Source organism: Panicum hallii, chromosome 3 (assembly GCF_002211085.1).
Source record: "Panicum hallii strain FIL2 chromosome 3, PHallii_v3.1, whole genome shotgun sequence".
Classification (NCBI taxonomy): Eukaryota; Viridiplantae; Streptophyta; class Magnoliopsida; order Poales; family Poaceae; genus Panicum; species Panicum hallii.
Window position 1 is genome coordinate 19,189,695 of NC_038044.1, and position 20,261 is coordinate 19,209,955.

The window sequence follows — 20,261 nt, forward strand, 5'->3', positions numbered from 1 at the left end:
TGGTATCTTTTCTTACTCCTTTTCATTTCATTGAATTTTAACATATTCAAAACTCGATAAACTCACTAGCTCTTAATTTTGTATGTCATCAACACCAAAACCCACTTAGGGGGCCAAATGCACTTTCACTACTGCATACCAATAAATTGATGAAAGTAAATTTGTCATCAATATAAAGAGGTAAAAAAATTGTTTAGTTTTAGACTGCATAAAACTCAAGAGTTTATACATTAAAAATGCTCATCTGGTTAAGTGAAAATTGTTTAGTGTACTGTCTATTTGATAAATTAACATTAAAATTATCATGTCAGTGAGGCCAACCTCTTTCTTGTGTACTAATTCTTCTTGCTCACTGACGAATGGCAACATTAAAAATTCACCAATTGAACATATACAAACACCACCTGAGGAGCACACATATTTGCTGCAGTCTGTAAAACAATTGAGCAAAGGAAACGCAATATTAGTGATGGTTACTTTTACAAGCATAGGATCACGATGCAAACAGGATATGATGCTGTGGTTTGTAGGCTTTCACCATTCTTCCACTCAACGTCTAAATTACAAACAGACTCAATTGAAAGAATCCTCAAACACTGACCTATCTATTTGCCACTTAAAAGATAACCTGAGCTGGCCATTCAGTTGATGGTGTACTGCAAGCTCCAAGGTCACTACAAATGGCCAAGGTTTAGAAAGTAATGCAAGAAGGAACAAAGGGGTTGAAAGTGCATTTCGCTATCTAAGTAAGTTTTGATGTTGATGACATACAAAATTAAGGAGCTAATGAGATTGTCAAGTTTTGGACAGGTTAAAACTTAGTGAAATGAAATATATGCGTAACAAGATGCCAATTTTCTTGATACACAGTAATGGAACTCAAAAGAAGATCTTTATTTATTTTTTATTTTGAATTTAAATATAGGAAACACCGTACTATTAAGAGGGATGCGAAGAAATGACTTGAAGATGTGAAAGTGCTTAATTGAGATGCTAACTACCCAAGAGAGATATAAAATCACACTCACATACTTGTGCACTTATTGTTCTCACTGACTCAATGTGTGTCGGAAGTTCCGACACCTGTCGGAAGTTGGTTAATAGTTCCGACAAGAGGTCCTCGGCCGGCTATTTTTAATGGGGTTGGATGTTCCAACCATGTGTCGGAAGTTCCGACAATTACTTATTTTGCACACTAATACCTAGTTTTTTGGCTCGGGTATTTATACCACCTCACCCCCTCCTTGATTTGCTGCTGACCTAATCTGAGATAAATACCTCCAAGAACATTCACTGCTCCTCTCCAATCCTTCTATGAGCTAATCATTTAGTTGATTTGAGCTAGGATTTGGGTGAGAGTTAGAGTGAGGTGTGAGGCTTGAGATTTTAAATGAGAAGGCAACCATGTTCATCTTAAGGGTTTTTGAAGCATGTTCGTCCATCATTTCGCATTTGTTACTCTTGAAACTTGCTTTTAAACGGTTCGGCGTCGTTGGTGATGAAGAGAGAAATATATATAGTACCAGATGATGAGTAATCTGCTCTAAGTAATGTGTTGAAGATATTCTTACAGGGTTCACTTTGCACACAAATTATGCATACATTGTTCCCAATTTTTTTTAAACCCAACCCAAAACGTTATCGAGCACTCGTTGCGTCCCCGGAACGAACGAGCGAACGTTTGCCGCTGGTTGGTTGTTGCATCCGCACCTCACCAACGCAACGCAGCGAATCTGAATCCCCCGACCAAGTACCGCCGCGGCCGGCACGGCACCCCGCCATCCCATCCCAGAATCCTGGCGCCTCCCTTTCCCCCGGTAACCAGCTGAGCTAACCGCAATCACATCTGCTGCCGATCCATCAACTCGATCGAGCACCAGCAAATGCAGAGCAAAACCACCTCCCGTCCCGTACCATACCCACCCCGAGCCCCGAAGATTTTGGGTGCCGAGCCCGTGCCCCCGCGCTGTTTTCTCGGCAGCCGCGCGGAGCTTCCAGGACAAGCCCAGTTCATCGGCGGCGTGGTGAAGTGAACTGTGATGCGTGCAAGCCGAGCCGAGCCAAGCGAAAACCCCTGTAGGCAGCCGAGGCTCATTTTTTGCAGGGAGGGAGCGAGCGGATAGAACAGGCGGGCTCGGGAGCAGCAGCGAGCGAGGCCGTAGGTCGCAGCGGCGGAGAGGGAGGAAGCCCGCTTGGCAAGGGATCTACCCCCTCATATTCCCCTTGCGTGCAAGCTCCCCTCCCCGCGCCCGCGCCACGGGCACCCGGCGGGGAGCCCCGTGCGGTCGGTGGATAAGCCGCGGGACCCGCGTGGCAGAGGGATGGGGAGGAGTTGGTTCCGGGGACGCGGAGCCCAGGGCCGGGGGGAGAGGCGAGCCGGAGGGGGATTACTTGGGATTATTTAAAGGGGGAGGGAGGGAGATAGGCACACGAAAGCAACAGCGAGGGGAGAGAGAGGGGGAGGGAGAGAGAAGGGAAAAGGGTGAAGCCAGGGAGTTGTTGGTTTCGGTTCCGGTCGGCGTCGGAGGGGAAGGGGACGGCGGCGAGCGGCGAGGAGGGAGATGGTGCCGAGCTGAGCAGACGGATCGCGGCTGCGGCGGCGGGAGGGATCGGCGGGAGCGGGGGTGCGGCACTCGGATGGTATTGGGCTTCGCCGGCGCCGGAGGCGGCGATCGCGGATGGGCGGCGGCGCGGTCGCGGCGCTGGGGTTGTAGGAGCGGCGGAGGCGGTGGGGGAGCCGGAGCCGGAGCGGGCGCCCGTGCTGGTCGCCGGGCTGGGGGAGCGGGGGGAGAGGAGGGAGCGGCGGGGAGGGATGAGGCGGGGGAAGGGGGGAAGGAATGGGCTGCTGCCGAGCTCGCTGCGGATCATATCGTCCTGCCTCAAGACGGTGTCCTCCAACGCCGGCTCCGTCGCGTCCACCGTGCGCTCGGCGGGCGCCTCCGTCGCCGCCTCCATCGCCCCGCAGGCCGAGGACGAGAAGGACCAGGTCGGCTGCGCAGCGCCCCTGCCTCTCTACCTGTCCAAAGATTTCGTTTTTATTCGCGCTGCTACTGCAGACGTGACCAGCGGTGCTGGGGTTTGCTAACTTTAGCGCTTGGCGTGCAACCGTGTACTCAATTATGGCATTCTGCACGAGTAGGTTTTCAGTAGTGTTCCAGTAGATTCACAATTCTAGATTTCTAGTGGCGGTTGCCCACGCTTCAAGGGAGTTGACCATGAACCATGTCAAACTACTTACCAAAAGTTAGAACATCCTAGAATGTATGGATTGTTACACTTGGAATCTGTACTCAATCATGCCATTTTGTAGTAGGAGGTTATGAGTAGCCTGGTGAGGTAGATCTTATGCTCTCATAGATTCGAAATTCTAGTGGCAATTTTCTTTTTTTTTTAATCTCAATTCTGGTGGCAGTTAATGAAGCTTTAAGTGAGTTGACCATGAATTAAGTTGAAGTAGTTAGAAGTTACTAGTAAAATACTGGAACTGACAACTAGTAACATACTGGAACTGACAGTTCCTGTGAAGATGAAACGTCAGGGAGCATGGGTCACTTTATAGTTGTTCCGTGGAATTCTTCCATGCTGATATTGCACATGGCTATTGGGTGCCTTGCTATTGTTGTGAACAGTTTTTGCATCTGTTTTTTCTTCAGTGTTCATTTATTTGGTTACTAATTCAACAATATGGCGCTGTTCATGGATAAGAAAATGTCGGTCTATCCATGTTTAGTTAGTGCTTGGGTCGACTCAATTCCACATTTCAACAGTTTTGATTAGAAAAGTATTTCCCAGTGTATGTTTCTGCTAATCTATCCAGGAATGCAGTCTTGACGCTCCATCTATAAACAGGTTTTGTGGGCTGGATTCGATAAACTAGAGCTCCATCCGTCATCATTCAAGCATGTTCTGCTCGTTGGTTATTCAAATGGGTTTCAAGTGCTTGATGTCGAGGATGCTGCAAATGTTTGTGAATTGGTCTCAAAACGTGATGGCCCAGTTACTTTTCTGCAAATGCAACCCACTCCAGTCAACTCTGAAGGCTCTGAAGGATTCAGAGCATCGCATCCCATGCTTCTGGTTGTTGCTGGTGACGAGACAAATGGCCATGGTGCAGTTCAAGGTGGTCGCTTAAGTGCACTGATCAGAGACACAAACAGCGAGCCTCAAGCTGGAAATTGCATTTCGACCCCCACTGTTGTTCGTTTCTACTCTTTGAGGTCTCACACCTATGTACATGTTCTTCGATTTCGATCTGCTGTATATTTAGTTCGCTGCAGCCCGCGGATTGTTGCTGTAGCTCTTGCAGCACAAGTAAGTTCCTCTTGGCACATTGATTTGCGTTTTGTACAATGAATTGAAATTGAGAAAGGGTGAACTTTCTGGATTATACTTTGAAATACTTATCTTATTTTACTGCATTCCAGATCTACTGCTTTGATGCTGTTACTCTTGAGAACAAGCTCAGCGTCTTGACATATCCTTTGCAAGGTGCACCTGGGGTAAATATTGGGTATGGCCCGATGGCTGTTGGCCCGAGATGGTTAGCGTATGCCACAAATACTCCTTTATTGTCAAACACTGGCCGTTTAAGTCCACAGAATCTCACACCTTCGCCAGGAGTGAGCCCATCTACTTCTCCTAGCAGCGGAAGCTTAGTTGCTAGATATGCAATGGAGTCCAGCAAGCAACTAGCTACTGGTATTATTAATCTTGGTGACATGGGATACAAAACGTTGTCAAAGTACTGCCAGGAACTTTTGCCTGATGGTTCCAACTCCCCTTTGTCATCAAGCCCAGGCAGGAGATCTGGTAAAATTCCTTCTAGCGTGCATCCACTGGAAGCTGACAATGCAGGAATGGTTAGTTGGACACTCACAGCTTTCCCCCCTTGTCAAATTAGTGCATGGAAAAGTAAAATCTTCAATGCAACTAGTAATGAAATTTCATTGAACCCTTGCAGGTCGTCATCAAGGATTTCACTTCAAAAGCTGTTATCTCGCAGTTTAGGGCTCACACAAGTCCCATATCTGCTCTTTGTTTCGACCCTAGTGGAACACTTTTGGTGACAACCTCCGTTCATGGCCATAACATTAATGTCTTCAGGATCATGCCAACCTGCATTGCTAGTGGCTCGGGCACAACACGCTATGACTGTACTGCATCTCATGTTCATCTTTACAAACTGTATCGTGGCATGACATCAGCTGTACGTTTTCTGAGCAATTAAAAATTCTTTTTGGAACGTTTTTATGGTTTTATTCATTTAGTTAATTACCTTGTATTTGCATGCAGGTCATACAAGACATCTCTTTTAGTCATTTTAGCCAATGGATATCTATTGTTTCATCACGAGGTACTTGCCATATATTTACGCTGTCCCCTTTTGGTGGTGATGCCAGTCTGCAGCCACAGAATTCGCACAGTGATGGGCCACCTCTTGCCCCGTGTCAGTCAAGGCCATGGTGGTCAAAACCGTCCTTTCTTATGGATCAACAGCTTCATCAAGTTCCTTCAACTGTTACAAATTCAGTAGTCAGTAGAATAAAGAATAGCACTTCTGGTTGGCTAAATACTGTCAGCAATGTGGCTGCTTCTGCAAGTGGAAAACTATCTGTACCATCTGGTGCTGTTACTGCTGTTTTCCATAATTCCATCTACCATGGTTCTTTGCCAGTTCCGTCGAAGGCTAATGCTCTGGAGCATCTATTGGTGTATTCACCATCTGGTCATGTTATTCAACATGAACTTTTACCTTCTTCAGGTTCTGAGTCCTCTGGTAGCAGCCCAAGAGTTGGTCCGGGTCCTAACTCGCAACTCCAAGATGATGAGATGCATGTTACTGCTGAACCAATTCAATGGTGGGATGTGTGCCGTAGGACAAACTGGCCAGAAAGAGATGAAAATATTGCAAACATTGTATTGTATAACCAAAGAAACTGTATGATGGCAATGGATGCTTCTGACTGTGAAGATAGCGAACACTCAGATTCCACTCCATCAAATGATGGTATCTCTGGGAAAGAGATTATGAGAGTCCGAGAGAGGTCAAGCTGGTATCTATCAAATGCAGAAGTACAAATCAACTCATGGAGGATTCCCATCTGGCAGAAATCTAAGGTACACAGCAGTGTCTTTAACGATGTACTGAATCATGCAAGAACTAGACTGAACAGTTATTGGTGTTTTTGCAGATTTGCTTCTATGTGATGGACCATCCTGCTGCGGAGTCAGGGGAAACAGTTAGCACTAGTGGTGGAGAAATCGAGATAGAGAAATTACCTCTTCACGAGGTTGAAATCAGGAGAAGGGAATTGCTCCCTGTATTCAAGCAGTTCCACTATACTGACCGAAATTCTATTGACAGGTAATGTCAATGAAACTAGTGTTTAGTGTTTTGGCTTAATCTAACTGTTGTAGATGAACAGATATATCGTCCTTTTGTCAGACTAGGTTCTATTCTTACCCTTATTTCAGGTGAAGTTTTCCATTTTTTGAAATATCAAACATTGCGTTGGCATTCTTTAAATTTATCCTTTTATGGTGAAATCGTGTTATTGCTTTATAACATGCAAAACTACTTTACCAGTGTAATTCAGCTGTGTTTGGTTACTGTTTTGTTGTTTTATGCCAAGACTCGTGGCCAGTATGATGCACTTAATTATCGCTATCAGTTCTGAATCTATTATTTAGTGTAGGATGTCAATTATGTATTTTCCAGTGCGTTTACAACATTTAAAGGCAGCATTACAACATTAAAAGGTAACATTGGATGATGTCAAGTCCCATATCTATGAACAACTGGATGCAGTCTGCAGCAAGAGATAGTAAGCTAGCATACCATATATCAAATGCATGCAATTATCTATTGCATCCCTCAGGCTATAGATATCGAAAGATTTGAGTAGAAACCTTCAAATTAAGCTTTTTTATTTAAATGATAGCACTTGAGTTTCTGGTAATTCTATTCTAACATATAGTTTTAAAATGAGCAATGACTGCTGTTGCACTGCAGAAATTTATCCTTCTTGTTAAAACTGAAAGATCTTAGTTTTCTGTTGTGTATAATCTCAGCTTATTTTCAGGGAATTGTTGAATTCATTAATTAGCTGGTATTTGGTGCAAATGTTTGTCTAACCGCTTGTTTTTTTTCACATTTTTAAAGAAAAAATACCTTTGTCTTCATATTTCTTTCAAGCATCTAGGTAATTATCTTTGAAAATGCTTTGTATTTCTGAATGAGTTTGTAAATACGGATACACTCTCAGTGACTGGCTTTCATGTCTAAAATACAAATATTTTTTTTTGCCAAAAATGCAGCTGTGGGTGGCAATGAATGCAGGAAGTCAAAATATACGATCTTAATAATGAAATAGACTGTCATGTTTTCTGTATGTTTTTGTATCTTTGGATGAAATTATGTAGTGGGTGGCAATTATGTTTTTGTAGCTTTGGATGAAATATTGCTCACAACACATCTTTTTGAAAAATAGAGGATAGCACCCTTTATCCTCGTCTCTCCACTTCCTCTTCGTACCTTTGTGACCTATCTGCATCTTACAGGATTGGATTCTTTACTTCATTACATCTGACCTGCAAATATTTAGTTAGTGTCCCTTGTAGGAATATTTCAAATGGGATGAATGTTCTATCTTTAATAGTTCAACTAATTTGTGTGAACTTCAGATGAGTCTAAATGAGGTTTATTCCTAGTACTTCCTTTTTATGTCATTGCATATAACATGATACAATGATGTAGGAATATTGCAAATGGAGGCTTTCAGAATGGCTGGTCCCACATTGGTGATGCACATTATAGTTCTGTAAAGGATAATGGTGAATATAAATCCAAGCCAGTGGCCCCTATATCTGGATTTTACACTGGTAAGAATAAGATGTCAAATTTACTTCTTGGTGTATTATTACTCCAGTTATCCAGTAACAAGCAAGTGATTGTCCTAAGTGAACCATTTCAAACTTTCGTTACAATCTACTACTTCCATCCGCTTATGTTAGCCATGTTTTCGTCCAGGACTTGTCTCAATTATCCTCTTAAATTTGACCCAAATACCCCTGACTATGATTTAGTTCACCAGCACTAGCTGCCTGTGCATGCATGCACATTTAAAGTGCAGGCGCATTTGTGACACCCCCCCCCCCCCCCCCCAAAACACACACACAAAACTACATCGGGAAGCAAAAGACGTCTAACAATCCTTGATTCCTGGAGAACTCCAAAAAAATAAAAAAACACGCCCAGAAAAAGTGGACGGAGTACTTTCTATGTTTTGACTTTGGATATTTTAAAATGACATGAGTAGATTTGTCTTGAAAAGTAGAGTCATAAAAGTATACTTTTGCTATGTTTATAAATAGGAAAAAGTCTATTTTACTCCCCTCACCAATTCACTTTGTCCGCTTAACCCTTGAGTCAAATTTAGGTTCAATTTACTCCCCCCAACAATTCCAATTAGTCCAATCTACCCCCTAATGATATTTCTCTTTTTTGTTGCTCCACGTATAGATTGAGTTTTAAGTTCAAATTTTGTGAGTGGATAGAGAACATGATGCTCTATGTTAAAAAATATATTAAGAATTTTTCATGGTTATTTTCATAAGTTGGTAATATTTAACACGAAATTTATCACAGAGATACAATTCTGCATGAAAAATATTCATGAAAAAATCATAATGTATTTTTCTAGCATAGGTCATCATATTATAAGTTACATTGCAAAATTTGAAGTTAAAATTCCACTTGTACGCGGAGAAATAAAAAAGTGAAATCTCAGTAGGGGTAGATTGGACCAATTGAAATAGTTTGGGGAAGTAGATTGAGCTTAAATTTTGTTCAGGGGTTAAGTGGACAAAGTGAATTGTTGAGGGGAGTAAAATGGACTTTTTCCTTATAAATATTGTGCAACAAAATTACGAGTCAAAGTCTTGTTTCAGAGGCTGTCAATGTCCATAATATCACTTATTTGTGACTGGTTAGAATTTCTTACTCTTGTAGATATGAGGAAAACAGCAAATATGAATGGTCTAGTTAGTGAACCATTGCCTGGACCTAGCTCAACAGTTAATCTGCAGCAAGTTGGGAAGTGCAACTCTATTGAATCTCCTAATGCTGCAAGTATGGCTGCCCATCACAAAGCAGAGAACGACAGCAACGGCTATGTATCTACGCTACCTGAATCAAATGCATCTATCAGACCATTGAACAGCTATTCCCTCTTGGATGGACCTCTTGATGGAGTGCTGTCTCCTGCAAACAGCGCATGCAAGCCTGAAACAACTAATAATTCTGTGCTCAGCAATGGTGCAAGCACTGATATACCAAATGGGTGTCTCACCACTGTCGATTCTGGACAGCAGGAGGCGTCTGATTCTCACAACTCAGTGGAGTTTACCCAGTATTTCCAAGAGGGCTATTGTAAAATATCAGAACTCGATGACTGCCGTGAGTTAACTGAAGCTGTTACTGATGCTGACAGCAGCAGCAGCCACTGCGAGAGAGAGAAGCCCGAGGAAGATGGGGATAATGATGACATGCTTGGAGGAGTTTTTGCCTTCAGTGAAGAAGGTCCGATTCATAATTTAAGTTACTAACTCTTTGTCAGTCGGTCAGTTTGTCCTTCTGATCTTTGCCCCTTTATGATGTTGCAGGTTGAAGTTCTATTCTGCTTTACTTAAGATATAATGGAAAACAGTGCCCACAACATTCAGTGTGCAATATTATGTAGAGGATGGTGAAATTTTAGTAGGCTTTCGTGGAATAAAGCTGTGCTGAAATGATCATCTACCACGGTACATATTCTCAAGGTAAAGTTTGTGCTTGATGTTCATGTGCCAGAAGTGAAGTTCTTCTCTTCAATCCGAGGTCAAGATCCCTCCAGGCAACTTACTAATCCGCGGATCCACGATTAAGGGAGCTGGATGTTGTCGAGAAGTTGCCATTGCCTGCCGCAACTCAGCTCCCTTTGTGTTGATTTGTACATATACTGTAAGACCCATTTGTTTTGTGCCATACTTCCGGGACATTGGGTGGTTCTGAATCCCGTAGCTTGGCAGCCATATTTGTTGACCACCTCCTGCCAAGGCCTGTGAATGTTCCATGTTTATTTGTACAGACTTTCTGTTTAATTGAAAAAAGGGAAAAATTCTAGCGATGATTTAATGTGACATAACTGTATAAACATTCAGTAAAGAAGTTTTATTCACGAAGATGTGATTATTTCCATGTGCTGGCCCCCTCGAGCCTCAATCCTGATGGTGGAGACAAATAAGCTGGGATGATATGCCTTGTTATTTTTTTAAACAAATCTAGAGCTGCCGATTATATTAAAAAAGAATATGCCTTGTTATTAATTAGGCTACCTTTTGGAGGTGGATGAGATAACTATGTGGCTATGTGGGCTTCCATCTCCGTATCGTGTTTTTGAAACAAACATGTTCAAAAACTTACCGTGCTGCCTTCTTTTACAATTTTCAAAACACTTGCTACTCCACAATCTATAGATAGCTTTGACCTTCTTTTATATGTCTTCCTTTCTTAATTGCATTATTAACTACTCCAGGATTTTTTTTCCAATTTCTGATTTTTTTTAACTTTTAATCAGGAACACGAATTATGAATTAGAGCAAGTATAAAAAGACGCAAAAATTACAGAAAAAAGTGCCAGCGAGTACTACGCTCGCTGGTACTCCTTCCTGGCTCGAATTGTTCACTTGTCACGAGGTGTCCCGGACCCTGTGTACCAGGTACCTCCAACGTGTCCAATCGCCGCCCAGAATAAGCCATCCGAGGCCCGGAAAACAATGCACCACGCTGCTCCCGAACCGGAGGGCCGGCGAACGGCGCCCCGATCCACACGCCGCCTCGCCACTCGCGTCGCGCGCGCCACACCCGCCTCGGCCACAGGCCCACGGCCGAGGCCTTCGCCTCCCCCGATGACCCAGACCCAGGCGCGCGCGCCCAGCCCTCCGCACCTGCACAGCGCGCGCCGAGGGCGCTACTGCGCTAGCCTCCAAAGCTCCCCAGCCCAAACCCGTGGCGCGCCGTCGCGCACGCCCACCACCAACCACAGGGAGAGGGCGGGGGGCGCGCCACCAGCCTAATCCCCACGCGGGCGGGTAGATAACGGCCGCGGCACGGGAATGAAGGGCGAGAGGTAGGGGAAGGAGCGGAGAGCACAGAGCATCAGTCCAAGAAGCGCGGAGCGGGGAGGGGAGGCATGGCGGAGGAAGGGGAGGAGGCCGTGCCGCCGGCCGCGGTGGTGGGCGAGGACGCGGGCGAGGCGGAGGCGGAGGCGGGGGAGCAGCAGGACTTCGGGCTGCCCGCGGAGCTGGTGGCGGTGCTGCCGTCGGACCCGTTCGCGCAGCTGGACGTGGCGCGCAAGATCACCTCCATCGCGCTGTCGTCCCGCCTCGGCCGCCTCGAGGCCGAGGCGGCGCGCCTGCGCGCGCAGCTCGCCGAGCGCGACGCCGAGGCCGAGGACCTCCGCGAGCGCGTCGAGCAGCTCGACGCCGCGCTCGCCGTCGCCACCGGCCGCCTCCGCCGCGTCGAGGAGGAGAAGGTACGCAATTCACCAGCTGCCGGAGTAGTCGCAACTTTTAGCTGCCCGGGCTCAGCTCTGCGCCCGCCTCTGCCTTCCATTCCATGGAACGGCCAACGGCTCTCGCTGGCAGGTGGGCCCGCGGCGACTCTGCTTTCGAGTTTCGCCGACGCTTGCCTCCCTCTAGTCGTCGCTAGTAGCTGTGTGTCATGTCATGCTGCAATTTTGGGCAAGCGCATGTTACTTGCAATCTGACGCTCCTGTATGTTTTGGTCGTGGGTGACGGGTGCACAGGAGACGCTGGTGCGCGAGAACTCTTCACTGTCCAACACTGTCAGGAAGCTGAACAGAGACGTCGCCAAGGTAACAGGAGATTGGTTCATTGCACTTTGGGATTACATTTTGGCAGTATATTCGTGTATTTTCTAGTGTCCATTGGGGACAGCTGCGTAGCAATCTAATTATATTTTCAAACTAGAATTTGAGTAGAGCTACATTGGACTTGCCACAATTGTTTCTTCTCTGATATATCAAGTCCAACATTTTGAGTAGAGCTACATTGGACTAGAATTTGAGTAGAGCTACATTGGACTAGAGCGTGTACCTTACTGCTCATATTCTACGTTCTTGTGAAGTTGGAAGTTTTCAAGAAGACACTTGTGCAGTCGCTCCAGGAAGATGACGGCATTGATGTAAGTCGTTTCACATCTGACATTCAAGTTGTCTCCAGCTTTTTTTTTTAGTTTGAAGGACCCAGCACTGACTAGAGCATTTCAATTCTTCCCCTGTTTTTGTATTTGTAGTTCATTTCAATTGAAAGTGATTTCCTTTTTTTTTTCAAATCGCCTTGCTGTAGACTACTGCTCCCATGGCAAGAGTTGCCGCAAGTCCAAATTTCTCCTCTGCTCCATCAGGTACTACATAATTCTCATGGTTTTTGTACTAGGTACACATTACCCTTGTTCTCAAGAGTAATATACACAGTTTATTTTTGTCAGATGAAGATTCTGCACTCCAAACTTCCAAATCGCCACAGTTCTCAGAAACTGCAAGTTCAGTTTCAGAGGGAAGTAGTCAAGTTGACCCAGATGGTACATTCCCTTTTCATCTTATCATCTAGTTAATATCTATATGAAAATCTGTTCATGATGTTTTACATACAGATCCCTTTTTGTACGTGCAGCACCTAGGTTACCACGTCCACATGTTTTTTTGCCGTCATACAACAACACACCAAAGCTGACTCCCCCAGGCTCACCACCAAGGCGACATTCGATCTCCATTACATCAATGAATATGTTTAATGACAGGTCCTCAGGCTATTCTGGTAACTATAGCTCTCCATTTGATGCGGCAAGTCAAACAGGTGAACTTTGACAAACCCAAGAGTTAGTTATATTGTTTGTCTGATACTTGAATGTAAATCTTGTTTTCTTTTCTTTTTCTGTAAAGAAGTGCAATTGCATGGGCAAGATTATATAAAAGCAATTATGCAGCTAAGATTCTTTTTTGACAAAAAAGTTCTGCTTTTATAATGTGCCCCCTCTGTTCCAAAATGTAGCTAATTTGATGTTGTAGATGCTAGTGTATTTTTTTGACTGAACTTGGTCAAAATTAGAGAAGTTTGACTTAGGGAAAAACTAAAACGTATTTTGAAAAAGAGGTAGTATCTAGAATGTTACATTTTCATGGTCAAGATATATTACAATTTCACTACCATCTGTAGCAAGCTCCAAGATATATTACAGTCTCACTGAGCAAAAAATGAACTATGTGTTGTCTGCCAGGTTCATCTCTTTGGTTTCTAGGTTCAACACAAAATCATAAATAAGCTATCCATAAACTTCTTTTCATTGAGAGTTCATTTGTTTCAGGACGAACGAGAGTTGATGGCAAAGAATTCTTTCGTCAGGTCAGGTATGTGCAATTATGCAGACAGTTTCTTTTCCACGTATTCAGTTAAGTAGTTGATTTTTTTTTCCTTAAATATACTGCACTCATGGCCTTGAGATTGTATACTTGATTAAGAATTAATGAAAAGAGATGCTTGGAGTCTGATGTATTTATTTTTCAAGAGCTGCACATTTGCCGCACAATAGGTCCAATTGACCCTGAGGATCTTGTTTTCCAGGAATCTAGAAAGAAATGTTTGAACTCCACTGATGCTTAATTATCAGAAGAGCGATTTTTTTACACTTATCCAAGTGCACACTTGATTTCCCTATTTAACTGTTGCTCGTGCAGAAACCGCTTGTCTTATGAGCAATTTGGCGCATTCCTGGCTAATGTGAAGGAACTGAATGCATACAGGCAGACCAGAGAGGTATAAATGGATATATACTAGAATTACTATCTGTTTTGCGATGTATGAACTGTTTTTTCTTATCCTTTCATGGTACATTACAGGATACATTAAGAAGGGCGGATGAAATCTTTGGTCCCGAAAACAAGGACCTGTACACCATCTTTGAGAGTCTAATTACTCGTAACGTTCAGTAGACTCCTCGAGTCTGAAACAATTCCCATGACTGCTAGTGATCCATGTTTTACTGGTATATTGTGATTATATGTTGATCAAATTTTGCATTTCTTGTCTGTAGTCTGTTAAAGATTCTTGGTATATAGTTTCCTCATTATTTTTTTCTTATGCCCATATAGTCATGGGTTGTCTGTAAGCTACAATTTATACACTTCAATACGAATGGAGTATTGGAATAAAGGAAATATGTTATAGGTTTGATTTCTCGAGCATAATAGACAAGTTGTGACTTCGAAACAACTGCAGAGTAGACGTTTCTCACATTCACCAGAGTAAATGAAACCCCATCTGGAGAAATATAAATTTCATTGCTGTATGAATTCCCTTTCATACAACTGTAACTCTGTCGATACCCCTTTCTATTTTTTGAATCTAAAAATGATGAAATATGCTGTAAACTGTTTTGACCTTTGGTATATAATATTAATCATTTCCCAGCAATATTGCTTCAGAACATTACTTATTTCATATCCTTTGCTATGTTTGCCATGAATTGTTTTTGTGGCCTGCTCCAAATTGCCTTTTGCTCTTCAAAGCTCCCAACAACCGCAGATTGCTTATTGTTTGCCAATGAATTTGCCAGATGGTTGTAATATACTCCATTGTTTAAATTATAAAGTATTTTCAGTAGGTTTGCACTCTTTCTCCTGGCCAAAATTTGCCCATCTGTACTTTCGGTTGTGTTGGCAACAATGCTTACTCGCTTGACTTTCACAGAGGGTTCCAAGTTAGATCCTTGGACCATGTAAACTGCACCAAGAACTTCTCCCAGAAATATGTCCTGGAAACGAGAGAATTTACACAAAAAAGTGTAAAAAGAAATTAAAGACTAATCATACGTCAACAATTGAACATGGGCAAAATAAAGAAGTATTAGGCTAGCCGAACGAATTACAGTAAGTAACTAAAGCAGTCATAAGGGGTCATTTACCATGTGATGATACAATTTCTGTTTCATCTGAAGTTCCTGTAGCAGCGAGATCAAACCATGGACAAACCTTGATTCGGGAGTATGCTGCGTGTGTTGCTCCAAAGCTGCAAGGATACCCTCAAATGAAGCAACCTTTCGTTGCACGGTAAGAGGGATGAGTGTGATATTCAGACTGGATTCTAGGATTGTTTTTGCAGCCAGTGGATCAAGGAACATGTTAAACTCTGCATATCTGTTCGATGGAACCGTGAACACATTTCCCTTGTCATGATCACTATCTCTGATGTTTCCGCCGACGACATAAACTCTCTGCATACAGAGAATGTGAGATAATCCATGAGTTTTATTTTGTTTTGACCAGTAGGGTCAGATATACTTTGCTTAGCCATTAAGTTATAGGTAGCTGTTGATAGCTGCTAGTAGTAGTAAATTTTGATTTTGCTTTAGCTGACATAATGTCGGTTACTGTAGCGGTACTGTAGCACCGACCTAAAATTCCTACAAAAGGACATGTACCCCTCATGTGTATCCAAGCTTGTGTAATATAGAAATATACATTGTTAGCTTCACTCCACAAAACCACTCCTCTCATGTCTCTCTCCTGTTCTTAAGAGAACATAAGTGATCCTAAGTTGAAGAAACTAACATAAAATTGTAAGATTGTGTACAATGAAAGATCAATTTCGCATCTAAGTTCATCAACCGTTCTGAATATCATTTGAAGTTTTGTACTACTGTAAGGAGGGGTGCAAAAGGAACAGACCTCTAATACAGAGCTTGCATCGATGTCAGATAGTGAAATGTTGGCCAGATTGGTGAGAGGTCCACTGGTAAGAACTGTGATCTTCTCACCTGGACCAAGTTGCTTCCTGACTGACTGCCAAACATCATAAGCATGTGGCTGCTGGCGTTCCGGATGATCTAAATTTTCAGACATGTACCTAATAATGGAATGAACGGATGTAAAATGTATTGTGACAATTCTGTAGCATTAGCATACATATGAAGGTGGCTTCGGGAGAGTGATTACCTTCTAGGACTTCTTGGCAGTGACCGAGCCAATCCATACAATGTGTCTGAATCAATAAATCCACCACTGCCATGGGGAATAGCATAAAAATTTTTGCAACCAAGGGTTGGATTGCCCAATGAAGTGGTATTGCCAAGACCGACCGGGACATCGTCGCGACCCATCATATGTAGAACGTCGTAAACGATATCGATGCTCGCGATATTAGCCCAGCCATTGCCACTGACCAAAACTGCCTAAAACATTTCAGTAAACTGAGTTTTGTCAGGCTACAAAAGTGAACCGCATTGTTAGTTTCAAATTTGTGCAGTTTGTAACATATTTTTTTCTCACCTTTAGATCAATTACTTCTCTAGGTTCCTTCAAGAGGTATATGAGGGCCACAAAATCTCCGGGGCTCATGTCCATGTCAAAAATAACTGGCTTACCCCTGCTTACATTCCTGAAATCTGGCTTGTAGAGAATTTCTCTGTAATGTGGGAACTGTGTACTTATGTTGAAACGGCCAGCGTTTTCAGGGAGATTTAGAACCTGAAAATAAAAATTTGGTCATTGTTGTGCTTGAAGTTTGACATTGTGAGTTGTGAACTATGAGCTCAAAAACATGCTAAGCGTACTTGCTTAGTTACCTCTAGGAAGCTCTTGAAAAATTCCCTATTCAGTGAGCTATTTTTTTCGGTGTTCGGCTTCGCCCTCGTTGCGACGTACACCCTGACTGCTTCTGGACCGGACACTTCCTTAGTGAATCCATCCTAAGAAAAAAAAATTCAGGCTTTCGTTTCAGGCTTCAGAAATCAGAATTTGTCATGTTTGATAACATTTTGCATGCAGTACATTATATTACCTCACATCTTCCTCTGTTGCCTCCTGGCACCAGGCAGAAGGCATCTCTGACCCCAGTCTGAACATGGCCACTGTGAACTCCACCCTCTTGCAGTCCAAACTTTGGAGTAGCTCGGCCATCGAAAAAGGGATTCGAGCCGTCGCGCGCACCGTACGGTTCGTTGGAGGTTACCACGGTGATGTTCATGTACTCGAGCTCGGCAAACTCATTGACGCCGCCGGTCTCGCCATGGCGCATGCTGGAGAGAGCCACGCCGGCGGCGAAGGCGTCCCACATGTAGTAGCCCTGCACCGCGAGAAAGGAAGAAGCAGCGTAAGGAATTCATGGAGGACCACCCAAAGTTTTACAAGGATCAGAAATGGAGGGTTCGGACTTGCCGTGTTGGCATGGCCGCCGCCGGTCCGCCTCATCTGCCGCGCCAGGACCTCGTCCAGCGATTGGAAGCAGTACTGCGCCTCGTACGTGCTCTGGCGCCGCCGGAACTCGGCGTAGAACTCCTCCGTGACGGGGATCGTGTTCGTCGCGTCGAGAGGGATCATCGTGACCGGGACGCCCGAGTGGAGCACCTGGTACGCGGAGAAGGGGTCGCCGAAGAAGTTGAACTCAGCGGCCGGGTTGGCGGCGGAGGCGGTGAACAGGTTGCCCGGGACCCTAACGGCGCCGCCGGAGACGTAGACGTGCTCCACGTTCCGCCGCAGGTGCGGGTGCGTCATGAGGAGTAGCGCGAGGTTGGTGTGCGCGCCGAGGAGGATCACCGTGGTCGGGCCGGCGGAGAGCGTGTCCGCCATCACCCGCTGCGCCGTGGGCTGCCGGAGCGGGCGGTACCCACGGGAACCCTGCGGGAGGAAGCCCCTCCGGACCCCGGAGTTGGTGTCGACGTCCAGCCGTCCGCCGCGCCCCGACGGGATGGCCTGCCGGTACCGGCAGCCTCCGGCCGTTGACATTCCCTGCGTGCGAGCAGTACAATGCATGCTGAGCTCAGTCAGAGTGCAGGCTGGCTCGCTGTATGAGATCGACGATGATGGCGTCGTGTCGGCTACCTGGTCGATCAGTGGCAGGTAGCCGCCGACGTCGGGGCGAACGTCGCCGGCGCTCGAAATCCCGCCGTCGCCGCCGACCCCGACGGCGACGTCGTCGCGGCCCATCATGTAGAGGATGTCGTAGAGGTGGTTGACGGCGTGCCCTGCGTCGCTCCACTCGTTGGCGTTGATGGTAATGGCCTGCATTGTTCACGGCAACAAATAGTGACGCACTAGCCGGGCTTGACCGGGAGGTGTGGGATCTATCGGATATGATGGGCTCATCAGCGATTCGATGGCTACGAGGCGTTGAAATTAACATGCAGCTGCAGCAAGAACGGCGAGCCGAGGGTCAAAGCCAAGATGCGCCGTCGCTGTCCGTTTCTATCCCCATCACTTTTTTTTCCGCCCTCTTTTATCCGACGATCAATGGCGACGCAATAAGAAATTGAGGCGCGTGCGCACCGGAGCTAGACCAGGAATCGCTACCGCGGCCGGCGTGCGCAGGATCGAGATGAGATCACGCCATGCGTTGCTCCGTGTCTCCATCCTCAGGGAACAGTGATCCACCACCCCCTCCGGACTCCATCCAGAGTCGACGCCATGATCAATCATCGATGGGCATGGCAAATTTAGCATGGACAGCATCGCGGTCTACTCGATTACGCACTCTAGGTGGCGAATCTCACTACCAAGGGGAGGCGCCAGGCGGCGGTGACACGTAGCGCGGCCGCGGGCAGGAGGCCACGAGAAGAGAGCGACGGTGACATGGCACCAACCTTGACGTCGAACTCGGAGCGGCTGTGTTTGAGGATGTACAGCAGCGCGAGCAGGTCGTCGGTGTCCATGTCCGTGTCCACCAGGATCCGCCGCGGCGCCGCCGCGACACCGGCTGCCGCTACCGCAAGGAACCACAACACGGCCACGGCCATCATCGCCGCCCTTGCGCGGGCGCTCACCGTCATCGGCGCCGCCGCCGTCGTCCGCCTGACCATGGAGGACCGTCCGCTGCTCGCGCGCGTGCGAGGGGCACGGAGCGGTGGCTGGCGGCGGCGGAAGAGGTGGCTGCGCGTCGGAGAGGACTCCTCGCGGCTAGCTTGGCTTCCTGCATGACGGGGTGCCGATGGGGTTTGCGCGGCGTTTTATCGCTCCTCCAGCGCCTCTCCGCCCCGTGGGCGTCAATGGACGCGCACCCAGCTGCAGTCGCTGTACAGCCGCAGCAGCTGCTGCAGCACAGGGACAGGCGAGTACCTGTCAGATCCGGCAATTAATGGTCCAGACTGGAAACTCCCGTGTGTTTTTCCATGGCAGAAACGCTGCAGATTACAAGACGTAATTAAACTTCTGATGATAGAGTGGTGATCTTCTCTCGCCGGCTTTGGGTGAACCTGGAAGGGTCTCAGATGACCTTCTGATGGAGTATCATATCTCAGGCGTAACTGTTCGCATCATTTTTTTTTTGAGCTCAGGTGGCATAGTGGCGTTCTAAGGATGGCATTAAACACATGCTATTGATGTGACAAGCCCTTCCTTACTGGACCCTTTAGCATAACTTTTAAAATAGCTTCACCTGAAGGAGCATTTTGCAAATTGTTTCATGCACGAAGCACCTCGTGAAGCTGGAAACAATAGGAGGAGCCAAAAATACCAGCTTCACCGGCTTTACTTCTTCTATCCACTCATAAAACTTATTTCGCCAAACGTTTTAAAAAATAGCTTCACTGAAAAATCCGGAGCCGAAGCCGTTTTAGGAGAAGCCGAAGCCATACCACGTGCAGCCTTGCTTGTAGGCAGGCAGTGAGAGAACAGCTAGTGAAAGTGTTGTTACAAAAGGAAAAGGAAAGCACCAATAAATTTCACATAGACACACCTTATTGAAAAGTCAAGAAGATTATTTCGCTCAAACTTAAAACTTATCGTCCACACATAGCAAAAGTTGTACACATGACCTCTCTGCATCACCTATGGACGATAAAAGTAATCTCTTTAATGGAGTATAAAGTAGATAAAATCATGCGCATAATAATCTCAAATGGGAATTTACTAACTTCTATGATAAATATAACTCGTTTTTGGCCATATTCAATATTTCACAAATATAAGTCGTTACATTAAATACATGGAAGCAAAAAGCACAAATTATTATTATAGTAGGGTAGGCATTGTCCTAATGACACTTCACTATTGCAATACAATACAACGACTTGCTCGCCTCCCTGTGAATGTTGAATGGAAACGATAGTCGTCGTTGTACAGTATATAGTAGGGTAGGCTGCACGGACTGCTGATTAGATGTTGGAATCCGATCCTAAACCAAAATACCAAATATTTTGTGGTTGGTTGATA

At 45.4% G+C, this 20,261-nt stretch overlaps 3 protein-coding genes across 6 annotated transcripts; 2 read left to right on the forward strand and 1 right to left on the reverse strand.

The window, feature by feature from the left end:
* Positions 1–2,413: 2,413 nt before the first annotated feature.
* Positions 2,414–10,221, forward strand: LOC112884447 (autophagy-related protein 18h-like). The gene is made up of 9 exons (XM_025949831.1): positions 2,414–2,986; positions 3,850–4,311; positions 4,425–4,859; positions 4,961–5,206; positions 5,293–6,117; positions 6,192–6,364; positions 7,757–7,881; positions 9,011–9,580; positions 9,664–10,221. Exons 1-9 carry the CDS (start codon positions 2,813–2,815, stop codon positions 9,666–9,668), a joined length of 3,015 nt encoding a protein of 1,004 aa, XP_025805616.1. The 5' UTR covers positions 2,414–2,812; the 3' UTR covers positions 9,669–10,221.
* A 669-nt stretch (positions 10,222–10,890) lies between these two features.
* LOC112885885 (uncharacterized protein At4g15545) lies at positions 10,891–14,271 on the forward strand. Its single transcript, XM_025951578.1, has 9 exons — positions 10,891–11,573; positions 11,847–11,915; positions 12,188–12,244; positions 12,409–12,466; positions 12,551–12,643; positions 12,736–12,918; positions 13,427–13,469; positions 13,797–13,875; positions 13,959–14,271. Exons 1-9 carry the CDS (start codon positions 11,232–11,234, stop codon positions 14,049–14,051), a joined length of 1,017 nt encoding a protein of 338 aa, XP_025807363.1. The 5' UTR covers positions 10,891–11,231; the 3' UTR covers positions 14,052–14,271.
* A 93-nt stretch (positions 14,272–14,364) lies between these two features.
* Positions 14,365–19,052, reverse strand: LOC112885884 (pyrimidine-specific ribonucleoside hydrolase RihA-like). Of its 4 annotated transcripts, XM_025951574.1 has the most exons (10): positions 18,695–19,030; positions 17,937–18,116; positions 17,274–17,843; positions 16,897–17,181; positions 16,682–16,804; positions 16,386–16,583; positions 16,053–16,288; positions 15,786–15,963; positions 15,023–15,331; positions 14,365–14,872 (listed from the first exon to the last, which is right to left on the reverse strand). In XM_025951574.1, exons 1-10 carry the CDS (start codon positions 18,908–18,910, stop codon positions 14,552–14,554), a joined length of 2,616 nt encoding a protein of 871 aa, XP_025807359.1. In that variant the 5' UTR covers positions 18,911–19,030; the 3' UTR covers positions 14,365–14,551. The 4 variants fall into 4 exon arrangements, with proteins under 4 accessions (XP_025807359.1, XP_025807360.1, XP_025807361.1 ...); XM_025951575.1 differs by lacking the exons at positions 17,937–18,116; positions 18,695–19,030 and having other exon boundaries at positions 17,270–17,416; XM_025951576.1 differs by lacking the exons at positions 14,365–14,872; positions 15,023–15,331; positions 15,786–15,963 and having other exon boundaries at positions 16,067–16,306; positions 18,695–19,037.
* Positions 19,053–20,261: the final 1,209 nt, after the last annotated feature.